At 39.6% G+C, this 13,226-nt stretch overlaps 1 protein-coding gene across 1 annotated transcript; it reads right to left on the reverse strand.

Annotated features, from left to right (window-relative positions):
• Positions 1-9,488: 9,488 nt before the first annotated feature.
• On the reverse strand, positions 9,489-12,838 carry IQCF2 (IQ motif containing F2). Its single transcript, XM_070575169.1, has 3 exons — positions 12,556-12,838; positions 12,297-12,380; positions 9,489-11,524 (listed from the first exon to the last, which is right to left on the reverse strand). Exons 1-3 carry the CDS (start codon positions 12,571-12,573, stop codon positions 11,144-11,146), a joined length of 483 nt encoding a protein of 160 aa, XP_070431270.1. The 5' UTR covers positions 12,574-12,838; the 3' UTR covers positions 9,489-11,143.
• Positions 12,839-13,226: the final 388 nt, after the last annotated feature.

Raw genomic sequence — 13,226 nt, forward strand, 5'->3', positions numbered from 1 at the left:
ACCTTTGGATTTGGCCAGTTGGGATACTGATGATGTTATCAGTGCAGTCTTAGTAAAAAAAAAAGAGGGAAATAAGCGTGACTGGAATGGGTTGAAGAGAAAATGGTAGAAACAGAAGTGGAAAAAGTGACAGCATATTTTGCTATGAGGAGAAGCAAGGAACTGGAACAGAAATTGATCAAGGACATATTAAAAATATTTTTTAATTGAGGCAACATCAGTTTATAGCATTATATAAATTTCAGGTGAACATCATTATATTTCAACTTCTCTACAGACTACATCGTGTTCACCACCAAAAATCTAGTTTCCATCCATCTCAGTATAAATGTGCCCTTTCACCCTTTTTGCCCTCCCTTCACCTCCCTTCCTATCTGGTAACCGCCAATCTGTTCTCCTTATCTGTGTATCTGCTTGTTTATCTTCCTCATGTGAGTGAATTGTATGGAATTTGTCTTTCTCTGTCAGATTTATTTTTATTAGCATAATACTCTCAAGGTCCATCCAATTTGTTGTCACAAATGGCAAGATTTCATCTTTTTTTAAGGCTGAGTAGTATTTCATTGTGTATATCTACTACATCTTCTTTATCAAGGACACATTTAAAAATTTTTCTTATAATTTTTATTTTTTTAAATTTATTTTTTGATAGGGAAGGAAACTCAATTGTCATCTTTTTACTTTATTGAGGTCATAATAGTTTATAACATTGTGAAATTTCAATTATACATTATTATTTGTCAGTCATCATATAAATGTGCCCCTTTACCCCTTTTTTCCCACTCTCAAGCCTCTTTCCCCTCTGGTAACCACTAATCTATTCTCTTTGTCCATGTGTTGGTTTATCTTCCACATATGCATGAAATCATGTGGTGTTTATTTTTCGTTGTTGGCTTATTTCGCTTAACATAATACCTTCAAGGTCCATCCATGTTGCTGTGAATGGGACAATTTTGTCTCTTTTTAATGTTGAGTAGTATTCCATTGTATATATATGTAGGACTTTTCTTTACCAGTCATCAGTCGATGGGCACTTGGGTTGCTTCCATGTCTTGGCTATTGTGAACAATGCTACAGTGAACATAGGGGTTCGTAAGTCTCTTTGAATTGTTGATTTCAAGTTCTTTGGATAAATATCCAGTAGTGTGATAGTTGGGTCATATGGTATTTCTATTTTTAAGTTTTTGAGGAATCTCCATACTGTTTTCCATAGTGGCTGCACCAGTTTGCATTCCCACCAGCAGTGTATGAGGGTTCCATTTTCTCTACATCCTCTCCAACGTTTGTTATTTTTTGTCTTCTTGATTATAGCCATTCTAATGGATGTAAGGTGATATCTCAGTGTAGTTTTGATTTGCATTTCCCTGGTGATTAGTGATGTTGAACATCTTTCCATGTGCCTATTTACCATCTTAATATCTTCTTTGGAAAAATATCTGTTCAGATCCTCTGCCCATTTTTTTGATTGTGGTGGGTTTTTTTTGTTGTTGAATTGTGTGAGTTCTTTATATATTTTGGCGATTAACCCCTTGTCAGATATATGATTTGAAAATATTTTCTCCCACTTGGTGGGTCGTCTTTTCATTTTGTTCTGGTTCCCTTTGCCTTGCAGAAGTTCCTTAGTCTGATGAAGTCCCATTTGTTTATTTTTTCTTTTGTTTCCCTTTCCTGAGTAGACACAGTGTTTGAAAAGCTCATTCTAAGGCCAATGTTAAAGAGTGTACTGCCTTTATTTTCTTCTAAGGGTTTTATGATTTCATGTCTTACCTTCAAGTCTTGATCTATTCTGAGTTACTTTTTGTGTATGGTGAAAGATACTGGTCTACTTTCATTCTTTTGCATGTGGCTGTCCAGTTTTCCCAAGACCGTTTATTGAAGAGACTTTCCTTCCTCTGTTGTACGTTCTTAGCTCCTTTGTCTATGATTAGCTGTCTGTAGATGTGTGGTTTTATTTCCAGGTTTTCAATTCTGTTCCACTGATCTGTGTGTCTGTTTTTGTATCAGCACCATGCTGTTTTGATTACTATATCTTTGTAGTATATTTTGAAGTCAGGGACTGTGATGCCTCCAGCTTTGTTCTTTTTTCTCAAGATTGCCTTATCTATTCAGGTCTTTTGTTGTCCCATATGGATTTTAGGATTCTTTTTTCTATTTCCGTGAAGAATGTCATTGAAATTCTGATTGGGATTGCATTGACTCGGTAAATTGCTTTAGGTAATATGCACATTTTAACTATATTTAATCTTCCAATCCATGTGCATGGAATATCTTTCCACTGCTTTGTGTTGTCATTGGTTTCTTTCAATAATATATTATAGTTTTGAGTGTATAGGTCTTTCACCTCCTTGGTTAAATTTATTCCTAGGTATTTTATTCTTTTGTTGCAATTGTAATCTTGAGTTCTCTTTCTGTTAGTTCGTTATTAGAGTATACAAATGCAACTGGTTTTTCTAAGTTGATTTTGTATCCTGCAACTTTTCTGTCATTGATTATTTCTAATAGTTTTCCAATGGATTCTTTAGGGTTTTCTATATATAAAATCATGTTGTCTGCAAAGAGCAAGAGTTTCACTTCTTCATTGCCAATTCGGATCCCCTTTATTTCTTTTTCTTGCCTAGTTGCTCTGACCAAAACCTCCAGTACCATGTTGAATAAGAGTGGTGAGAGTGGGCACCCTTGTCTTGTTCCTGTTCTCAGAGGGATGGCTTTCAGTTTTTCCCCATTGAGTATGATGCTGGCTGTGGGTTTGTTATATATGGCCTTTATTAAGTTGAGGTACTTTCCTTCTATACCCATTTTTATTTTAAAATTTTTATTGAATTTATGGTAGTTTACAATCTGGTGAAATTTTAGTTGTACATTATTGTCTGTCCGTCATGTCGTAGATGCACCCATTCCCCCTTTGTGCCTACCCCCCACACCCCCTTTCCCCTGGTAGCCAGTAATCTGTTCTCTTTGTCTACATGTTTAAATTCCTCACATAAGTGGAGTCATACAGAGATTGTCCTTCTCTATCTGGCTTATTTCACTTAACAAAATTCCCTCAAGGTCCATCCATGTTGTTGTGAATGGGAAGATTTTATTCTTTTTTATGGCTGAGTAGTATCCCGTTGTACATATGTATGCCATATCTTCTTTATCCAATCATTAGTTGATGGGCACTTAGGTTGCTTCCATGTCTTGGCTACTGTAAATAATACTGCAATGAACATAGGGGTGCATGGGACTTTTGGAATTGCTGACTTCAAGCTCTTTGGAAGGATACCCAGTAGTGGGATGGCTGGGTCATATGGTATTTCTATTTTTTTTTTTGAGAAATCTCCATACTGTTTTTCATAGTGGCTGCACCCATTTGCATTTCCACCAGCAGTGTATGAGGGTTCCTTTTTCTCCACAACCTCTTCAACATTTGTTACTTTTTGTTTTGGTTATTTTTGCCATTCTAATGGATGTAAGGTGATATCTTAGTGTAGTTTTGATTTGCATTTCCCTGATGATCAGCGATGATGAGCATCTTTTCATGTGCCTATTGGCCATCCATTTATCTTCTTTGGTGAAGTGTCTGTTCATATCTCCTGCCCATTTTCTGATTGAGTTGTTTGATTTTTTGTTGTTGAGTTGTGTGATATATTATGGATATATTATGGATATTAGGCCTTTGTTGGATGTATGACTTGCAAATATTTTTTCCCATTTAGTGTTTTTTTTTTGTTTCAATCCTGTTTTCCTTTGCCTTGAAGAAGCTCTTTAGTCTGATGAAGTCTCATTTGTTTATTCTTTCTATTATTTTCCTTCTCTGAGAAGATACAGTGTCCGAAAAGATCCTTTTAATGCTGATGTCAAAGAGTGTACTGCCTACATTTTCTTCTAGAAGGCTTATGGTTTCAGGTCTCACCTTTAGGTCTTTGATCCATTTTGAGTTTATTTCTGTGAATGGCGAAAAATAAGGGTCAATTTTCATTCTTTTACATGTGGCTTTCCAGTTTTCCCAGCACCATTTGTTGAAAAGACTTTCTTTTCTCCATTGTATGCCCTCAGCTCCTTTGTCAAAGATTAGCTGTCCATAGATGGGTGGTTTAATTTCTGGGCTTTCAATTCTGTTCCGTTGATCTGTGTACCTGTTTTTGTACCAGTACCATGTTGTTTTGATTACTGTAGCTTTGTAGTATGTTTTGAAGTCAGGGATTGTTATGCCTCCGGCTTTGTTCCTTTTTCTCAGGATTGCTTTAGCAATTTGGGGTCTTTTATTGCCCCATATGAATTTTAGGATTCTTTGTTCAATTTCTGTAAAGAATGTCACTGGGATTCTGATTGGGATTGTGTTGAATCTGTAGATTTCTTTAGGTAGTATGGGCATTTTAACTATGTTCAGTCTTCCAATCCATGTACATGGAATGTCTTTCCATCTCTTTATGTCATCAACCAGTTCTTTCAGGAGAGCCTTGTAGTTTTCGTTGTATAGGTCTTTCACTTCCTTAGTTAAATTCACCCCAAGGTATTTTATTCTTTTTGCTGTTATTGTGAATGGTATTGTGTTCTTGAGTTCTTTTTCTGTTAGTTTGTTATAAGAGTATAGAAATGCTACTGATTTATGTAAGTTGATTTTATACCCTGCAACTTTGCTGTAGTTGTTGATTATTTTTAAAAGTTTTCCAATAGATTCTTTGGGGTTTTCCATATATAAGATCATGTCTGCAAACAGCGAGAGTTTCACTTCTTCCCTCCCTATTTGGATTCCTTTTATTCCTTTTTCTTGCCTAATTACTCTGGCCAAAACCTCCGCACTATGTTAAATAAGAGTGGTGATAAAGGGCATCCTTGTCTCATCTGTTTTCAGGGGGATGGCGCTCAGTTTTTGCCCATTGAGCATGATGTTGGCTGTGAGTTTGTCATACATGGCCTTTATTATGTTGAGGTAATTTCCTTCTATCCCCATTTTGTTCAGAGTTTTTATCATAAATGGCTGTTAGATTTTGTCAAATGCTTTCTCTACATCTATTGAGATGATCACGTGTTTTTTATTCCTCATTTTGTTAATGTGATGTATCAACTTGGTTGATTTGTGGATGTTGAGCCATCCCTGCGATCCTGGTATAAATCCCAGTTGATCGTGGTGTCTGGTCCTTTTCATGTATTGCTGTATTCAGTTTGTGGATATATTTTTGAGGATTTTTGCGTCTAGGTTCATCAGCAATACTGGCCTGTAATTTTCCTTCTTTGTGTTGTCCTTGTCTGGCTTTGGGATCAGGGTGATGTTGAATGAGTTAGGAAGTATTCTGTCTTCTTCAACTTTTTGGAGTAGTTTGCACAGGAGAAGTATTAAAGCTTCTTTGAATGTTTGGTAGATCTCCAGAGAAGCCATCTGGTCCTGGACTTTTATTTTTTGGGGAGATTTTTGATTACTGTTTTGATCTCTTGTGATTGGTCTATTCAGATTCTCTATTTCTTCTTGATTCAGTTTTGGGAGATTGTATGAGTTCAATAATTTATCCATTTCTTCTAGACTGTCCAGTTAGTTAGCATATAGTTTTTTGTATTGTTCTCTTACAATCCTTTTTATTTCTGTGCCATCCGTTGTAATTTCTCCTCTTTCACTTCTAATTTTATTTATTTGAGCTTTCTGTCTTTTTTTCTTAGTGATTCTGGCTAAGGGTTTGTCAATTTTGTTTATCTTCTCAAAGAACCTGCTCTTAGTTTCGTTGGTACTTTTACTGTTTTTTTTTTTTTGGTTTGTTTTGTTTTCATTTATTTCTGCTCTAACTTTTAGTATTTCCGTTCTTTTGCTGACTTTGGGCTTTGTTTGTTTTTCTTTTTCTAATTCTGTTAAGTGTTGTTTAAGGTTGCTTATTTGAGGTTTTTCTTGTTTGTTAAGGTGGGCCTGTATTACTATGAATTCTCCTTTTAGGACTGCTTTTGCTGCATCCTGTATGAGTTGGTATGGTGTATTTTCATTTTAATTTGTCTCCAGATATTTTTTGATTTTTCCTTTAATTTCTTCAATGATCCATTGGTTGTTCAGTAGCGTGTTGTTTAGTCTCCATATATTTGTCCCTTTCCAAAATTTTTTCTTGTAGTTGATTTCTAATTTCATACCATTATGGTCAGACAAGATGCTTGATGTGATTTCAGTATTAAGTTTATTAAAACTTGCCTTGTTTCCCAACAGATGGTCTGTATTTGAGAATGTTCCATGTGCACTTGATAAGAATGTGTATTCTGTTTTTGGAGGGAGTGTTCTCTATATATCTATTAAGTCCATCAGGTCCAGTTTTTCACTTAATTCCATTATTTCCTTGTTGACTTTCTGTCTGGATGATCTTCCCATTGATGTATGTGGGGTGTTAAGGTCCCCTACTATTATTGCATTGCTGTTAATATCTGCTTTTAGGTTTGTTAATAGTTGCTTTATGTACTTTGGTGCTCCTGTGTTGGGTATATATACGTGAGTGTGTGTGTGTGTGTGATGTCTTCTTAGTGGACTATCCCTTTTATCATTATATACTGTCCCTCTTTGTCTTTCCTTGCCTTTTTTATCTTGAAGTCTACTTTGTCTGATATAAGTATGGAAACTTCTGCTTTCTTTTGTTTACCATTAGCTTGGAGTATCATCTCCCATCCCTTCAATCTGTGTTTGTCTTTAGAGCTGAGATGTGTTTCCTGGAGGCAGCATATTGTTGGGTCTTGTCTTTTTAATCCATCCAGCCACTCTCTTGATTGGAGAATTTAATCCATTTACATTTAGAGTGATTATAGATATATGAGGGCTTAATGCTGCCATTTTATCACTTGTTTTCCGATTGCTCTGTATTTCACTTGTTTCTCATCTGCGTATTTCAGACTTCCAATTCACTTTGGTAGTTCTCTATGATGATTTTCTCAGTTTTCTCTTTATTTATCATCTGTGTCTTTGTTCTGATTATTTGTTTAGTGGCTGCTGTGAGGTTTGTATAAGAAAAGTCTCATAGATGAGATAGTCCATTTTATGATAGAACTGGTCTAAGCAGATTCCATCCCTTTCCTCTTCCCCTTCTAAGTTATTGTTGTCACAACTTCTTCCATTTTGTGTTGTGAGTTAAAATGATGAGATTATAATTATGTTTGATGTTTTCCCTCCTTTATCTTTAATGTTATAATTAAGTGTTTGCTAACCTGTTCTGTTAGAGAGCTGCAATTTTATGATGTTGTCTGCCTATTTATCTCCTTGCTCAAGGCTTTGTAAACCCTTTCTTTTTTTCAGGTATGAGGGTCTTTTTGATCATTTCTTGTTGGGGGTGTCTTGTGATGATGAACTCCCTCAGCTTTTGTTTGTCTGGGAAGGTTTTAATTTCTCCATCATATCTGAAAGATATTTTCACTGAATAGAGTATTCTTGGCTGAAAGTTTTTGTCTTTCAAAATTTTGAATATATCGTTCCACTGTCTCCTAACCTATAAGGTTTCTGCTGAGAAACCCACCGAAAGCCTGATAGAGATTCCTTTGTAGGTTATTTTCTTCAGATTTACTAATATATGCCTTGGAGAAGGTCTTTTTACCCTGATGTACTTAGGAGTTCTGTTAGCTTCTTTTACTTGTAATTCCAGCTTCTTCCCCAGGTTTGGGAATTTCTCAGCTATTGTTTCTTTGAACAAGCTCTCCACTCCTTTCTCCTTCTTGTCTCCCTCTGGAATACCTATGATCCTTATGTTGTATTTCCTAACTGAGTCAGATATTTCTCAGAGAATTTCTTCATTACTTTTTAGTTTTAGTTCTCTCTCCTCCTCCATCTGAAGAGTTTCTATATTTCTGTCTTAAATTGCTAATTCTGTCCTCCATAATATCAGCCCTGTTATTCAAGGACTCCAGATTTTTCTTTATCTCATTCATTGTGTTTTTCATCTCCAACATTGCTGATAGGATTTTTTTTTTATAGTTTCAATCTCTTTTGTGAAGAATTCCCTCTTTTCATTAATTTTATTCCAGATTTCATTGAACTTTCTGAATTTTCTTGTAATTTATTGAATTTTTTTATCATAGCTATTTTGAATTCTCTGTCATTTATATTGTAAATTTCTGTGCCTTAAGTATTGATTTCTGAGTGCTTGTCATTTTCCTCCTGAAGTATTAACGTACCTTCTCATATTATTCAATGGGGTGGATTTGTGGCTTCACATATTGGTAGTGTCTGGTCACAGATTCCACCTGCCACCCCACGGCTGGGATCAGAAGCTGTGTATTCTAAGTCCCCCACAATCTCTGGTGTCTGTGCATGTCCTTTGGAATCTATGCTGACAGAGCCCATCTGTGATTGCCTGCTTGCAGCTGTTGCTTTACTAATGTATGTGCAGGCACTCTGGTGGGGGTCCCTTCCTTTTGCTGACCAGTTGAGCTGGTGTGCCAGACAGTTGTGGGGGAGGGGCACTTCTTTCGTGTGTGCAATCCTGGGGGCATTCTTGTTCTGCCCTTGCTATCTTCCCTCCTGGGGTGCTGGCTTGATGAGGACACCTCACAATAGCTTAGCTTCCTCTGTGTAGAACTTACCCATGGCTGGGAGGCACTTCAGAGAGTGAAGCCATTTCTGTGGGCAGCTACCCCTCGCCCCTCTCTTCTCAGAGCCGCATGCCATCCCGCACTCTAGGTCACTGCTGGTGTGGGAGAGATCATCTCCTTACCGCTTTCCACTTCCTCCTGGGGGGTCCATCACCTCCACCTTCAGACGTATGGCTGTGTGGGTCTCTCAGATGTCTACTGTGTTGTTTAAATATCTTCTGTTGGTTTATGAATATCCTTTTCATTGTATCTTAGTGGGGAGAGTCTAAGGGGAGAGTTCACTCCTCTATCATGCTGACATCACTCTTCAAGAACATATTTTTTAAAGATGGAGGAGGTAGACATTGATGATTTGGATAGTGGGGTTATGAATGCAGGATCAAATACCTTGAGAGGGCAGCAGAGTAGTTAAGTGGTTGGCCTTTGATGGGATCAAAAATCTTTCATTTATTTCAACTGGAGGGAAGGTAGCAATGTGGTCCTAATGCAGCTGGGATGGAAAATGAGGTAGTAGGAAGGCTGGGGTCCAGTCTGCTCCCATTTCTTCGGTTAAGTGTGTGGTGACATGCATCATCATTGTTGAGTTGAAGGGGAGAAGAAATGGAACTGCACATTTGGAGAGGAGGTGGTATGAATTATTCAACTCAGAAAATAGAAACACAAACACACCAGAGAAATTTATTGGGAAATTTGTCAGTGGAGATCTGTAGTCATGAATATAAACAGAGCCCATATTTCATAGTTGTTTGCTTTACTCCAGCCATGCTCACTCTTCTGCAGGCACAGAGAAGGTAGATGGTTGAGTTCATCCTACACATGTTTGTAGAGGTGGGGAGAAGGCCGAGAGAAGTCAAGTTGTGCAGAGGAGAAATTACAATAATTCACCCTAGAATATGAACTGGGCCAAGAAAGATGCAAGGACATGTCAAAGGTAATGGTTGCAAAAAAAAGTATTTAGAGACTTTATCACATCTGAAGAAATATTTTATTGGGAGTATTTTAAAGGTGAACTGGAAGGAGAAAATAATCAGAGAATGGAACACTAGAAAAAGAAATTTAGGGAATAGTAAAATTATTTGTAGCTAGGTCTGGTGGTTAAGATTTGGTGCTGTCAATGCCCCAGTCTGGCTTCATTTCCTGGTCAAGGAACCACACCAGGTTGTGTTCTGTCAGTTGTCATACTGTGGTGGCTGCATGTTTCAGGGGACCACACTAGCCACCTATAGGTTGTCATACTGTGGTGGCTGCATGTTGCTGTGATACTGAAAGCTATGCCACCAGTATTTCAAACATCAGCAGGGTCACCCCTGGTGGACAGGTTTTAGTGGAATTTCTAGGCTAACACAGAGTAGGAAGGAGGACCTGGCTGCCCGCTTCTGGAAAACTTGACCATGAAAACTCTATGAATAGCAGAGGAGCATTGTCTGATATAGCACCGGGAGATGAGAAAATGGGAAAGAAAAGACAAGGCAGGTTTTTGCTCTGCAGTACACAGCATTGCTAGGAGTCAGAATCGACTTGACGGCACTAACAACAACAAACAATTATTGGTAATGGTGAGGTGTGAGGTATAGAGCCACACTGTCCAATGGAATAGCCACTAGCCACATGAGACTATTTAAACTGAGATTAAATTAAATTAAATAAAAATAAAATTCAATTCTTTAGTCTGCTAGGCACATTGCAAGTGCTCCACAACTATGTGGGGCTAGTGGCTACCACATTGGACAGCACAGATACAGAACATTTCCATCATCACAGAAATTTCTATTGAACAGCATGGCTTTAGTATGACCATGGAGTGTGTGGCTGAGGAGGGGGAACAAAAAAGGTTTATTAAAGTAAGAATTAAGCAGATTGATGGGATCATCTTGGCCAATGATAAAATCACCAAGAATGGAGACAAGGGTAGGGATGGGGGTAACATCAGAGGGAGGCCTGTTTGTTGCACAGCCTTCAGGGATAGGAGTACTGGTGAGGGAATTGTGGAGACACGAGTTGAAGTGCTATGAACTCTTACTTCTACTAGACCCCAGGGTCACCACCTTCTCATCAGTATGCCCAGTCCCACTCATCACTAAGGCCAGCTTCATGACCTTCACTTGGCGTCGCATTGCACTGCTCTCAGAAGAGTCAGCCAAATGCTGACACTGTCTCTAGGTGCTTGCCAAGGATACTTTGTCTGAGGTATCCCAGACCCCAGTCAATCTCTGATTCTAGGATGACAGAGAAGAGCCTCAGAGTCCATTTTCATGTGTAGATGTGTCTAGAGTCATCAGGAAGATGCAGCCCAGCTGTCTCTCAGATCCCTGGGTGAGAAGAAAGGAATGGGGCTGGGGTGGGAACCGGGACTTCTGGCTTTGTCATATACCAGGGATGGCTAGGACCTCAGTTTCTGTTTCGATAACTGAGTAAGTGGTATGTGATCATTGTTAGTCTAGAACAGCATCCATAGGCACAGAGGGAAACCTTACTGAAGTTCTTTCCCAGGGAGAAGAGGAGGCAGCGTGGCCTAAGTCTCAAAATTTCCATTAGCTGGGGGAGACCATGATAGACATATCAGATCTGTTTGACCTTTACTGAGTACAGGAGACACAGTGCCCCTTCTTGTCATCTCTTAGGGGTTGATGATCTCAATGTGGAACTGCAGGTGATCAGCTGTGACTATGCAGTGGCCCCGGAGGAGAGCACAGGTCTGGCAGTTTTGGCATTTCCAGTGGCACTGGATGATGTAGATGGCATTGAGCACCTGGCAGTATCGCCAGTGGATGCGCCACATACGGACCAAAGACTGGAGCTTGACCACTGCCCTCTCTCTGTCTGCGTAGGTAATCAGGGCAGCCCTCCGCTTCCTCTGCAGCAGCCTCACCACTGTGTGCCTCCACCAGCGTTGAATGATCCAGGACCTGAGGGCGGCATGCAGCAAGGTCCGGCGTGCCAGAGTGCCACGCCACCAGGCCTGGATCTTCGTGGCTGCTGCTCTTTTTTTTGAATCTTTCTAGGCAGAGATAAGAGAGACCACTCAGAGAACTTCCTGCCACTAACTTCCAGGGTCTTCCTGGAAGAGGTCTGGATTCACTTAACAATCAGCTCTTCTTTAGAGAGTTCAGGGGAGTTAGCAGGATGCTGACTAAGAGCCAGGACACCTGACTGCGAGCCCTCCTCTGCCATTATGGACACATCACCTTGCCCTCAGAGTCACAGCATCATCCTCTTGACTACCTCATGGGTGCGCGGATCAAGGGAAAACCATTAGTAACTAGAAGGGGGTATTAGGGATGAGAGGGACTTTGTTAGTGACATTCTACCTCTTCAGTGCTTATTGGGTCTGGGAAGTTTGGCCTCATAAGGCTTTTGCTTGGCATTCTCTGCTAATCCTAGTCCCAAACCACCATTAGCTGATTTTTCTCTGCCACAACTATGTACTATTTCAGTACTGTGGTGGGTTTTCAGCACCCTCATCACATATTCTACTCCTAGCCTTCCTATATTTTGAATATTTGACTCTGTAATTCAGAGTCCTCACATACTCACCTTCCAGTCCCATGCATTTCTTGATGGCTTTCATTCTCTCCACTTAGTCTTTAGGTCACTGTTAGACCTAGGCCGAGAGAGCCCATGCTGAGAAGTAAGTGGAGGGAAAATGAGCCAATAATGAGCTGACTCTTGATTATTTTATATTCTGGATCCATAGGAGGCACAACTCCACACCTCATGACACAGACATAAATTTCCTGGATATCACTGAACTACATGGAGGTTTTACCTACCTCGCTTTTCTGCTTCTTCCTTATCTTCCATTCAGTTGTTTCTTCAACATCTTTAACTATAATTACAATGAAGTGGCCATCTTTCTGTCAACAGAGTGAAATTGAAAACGAATGGATGAGTTAGACTGCTGTTTCTCTCTATGGCTCTGCAGAAGTATACCCACTGCCTCAGCATCTGCTCTTTTCCCAAGGCCTGTGAAGTCCAGAGTGATTCCCACCCACCCCTAGCCTGCCCAGTAGATCTGGCTATATCTCTTACACAAAATCGAACCCCCATGGCGTGTCACTAGATGGTTCACCAGCCCTGATTTCTCTGTTTCCCGGTGTCTGGCATGAGTAATATGAGGAGGAGAGCTGTGAGTTCACAATTCCATTATGACGTAGGCATTAAGATCTCTGCCGCACAGTTGAGTCTTCCTCAGAAACAAGCTCCATGGGGCCTTGTTCTGCCTGCCTACGTCCCTCCTGTCAGAGACGTCTCAGAGCTCAGAGTGGAGAGACAGGGCACTTGAGTCCATTCCATGCCAGGGCTCTCCTCCAGTGAGGCCTGTCCACACCCCTTCTCATGATGAGTCACACAGGAGAGCAGGAGATACCATGGCAGCATATCTCCACACAGCTCTCTGGTGTCTTCTCAGACTTAGCGTTTCCTGTCTCCCCTTGACTCACATTTCAGTCCCTCAGCACACTGTAGGAAATCAGAAAGAGAAAGACCAGATGAATCTTGAAAGCAGTAGAATAAAGATAAACACTTTAATTAGGAAACAAAAATGGGTGGTGGAAAATAAACTTAAAAGGTGGTATTTTGAAAAACCATCGTTACAGATGAACACCCCATGAATTTGGGTGATCAGGAAACAGAACAAAAATGGAAGGAGAAAGGGGAAATAATCACAGGGAGACTTAAATAAATATAAGAGAATAGGATGT

This window comes from Equus przewalskii, chromosome 15 (assembly GCF_037783145.1).
Source record: "Equus przewalskii isolate Varuska chromosome 15, EquPr2, whole genome shotgun sequence".
In the NCBI taxonomy this organism is placed as follows: domain Eukaryota; kingdom Metazoa; phylum Chordata; class Mammalia; order Perissodactyla; family Equidae; genus Equus; species Equus przewalskii.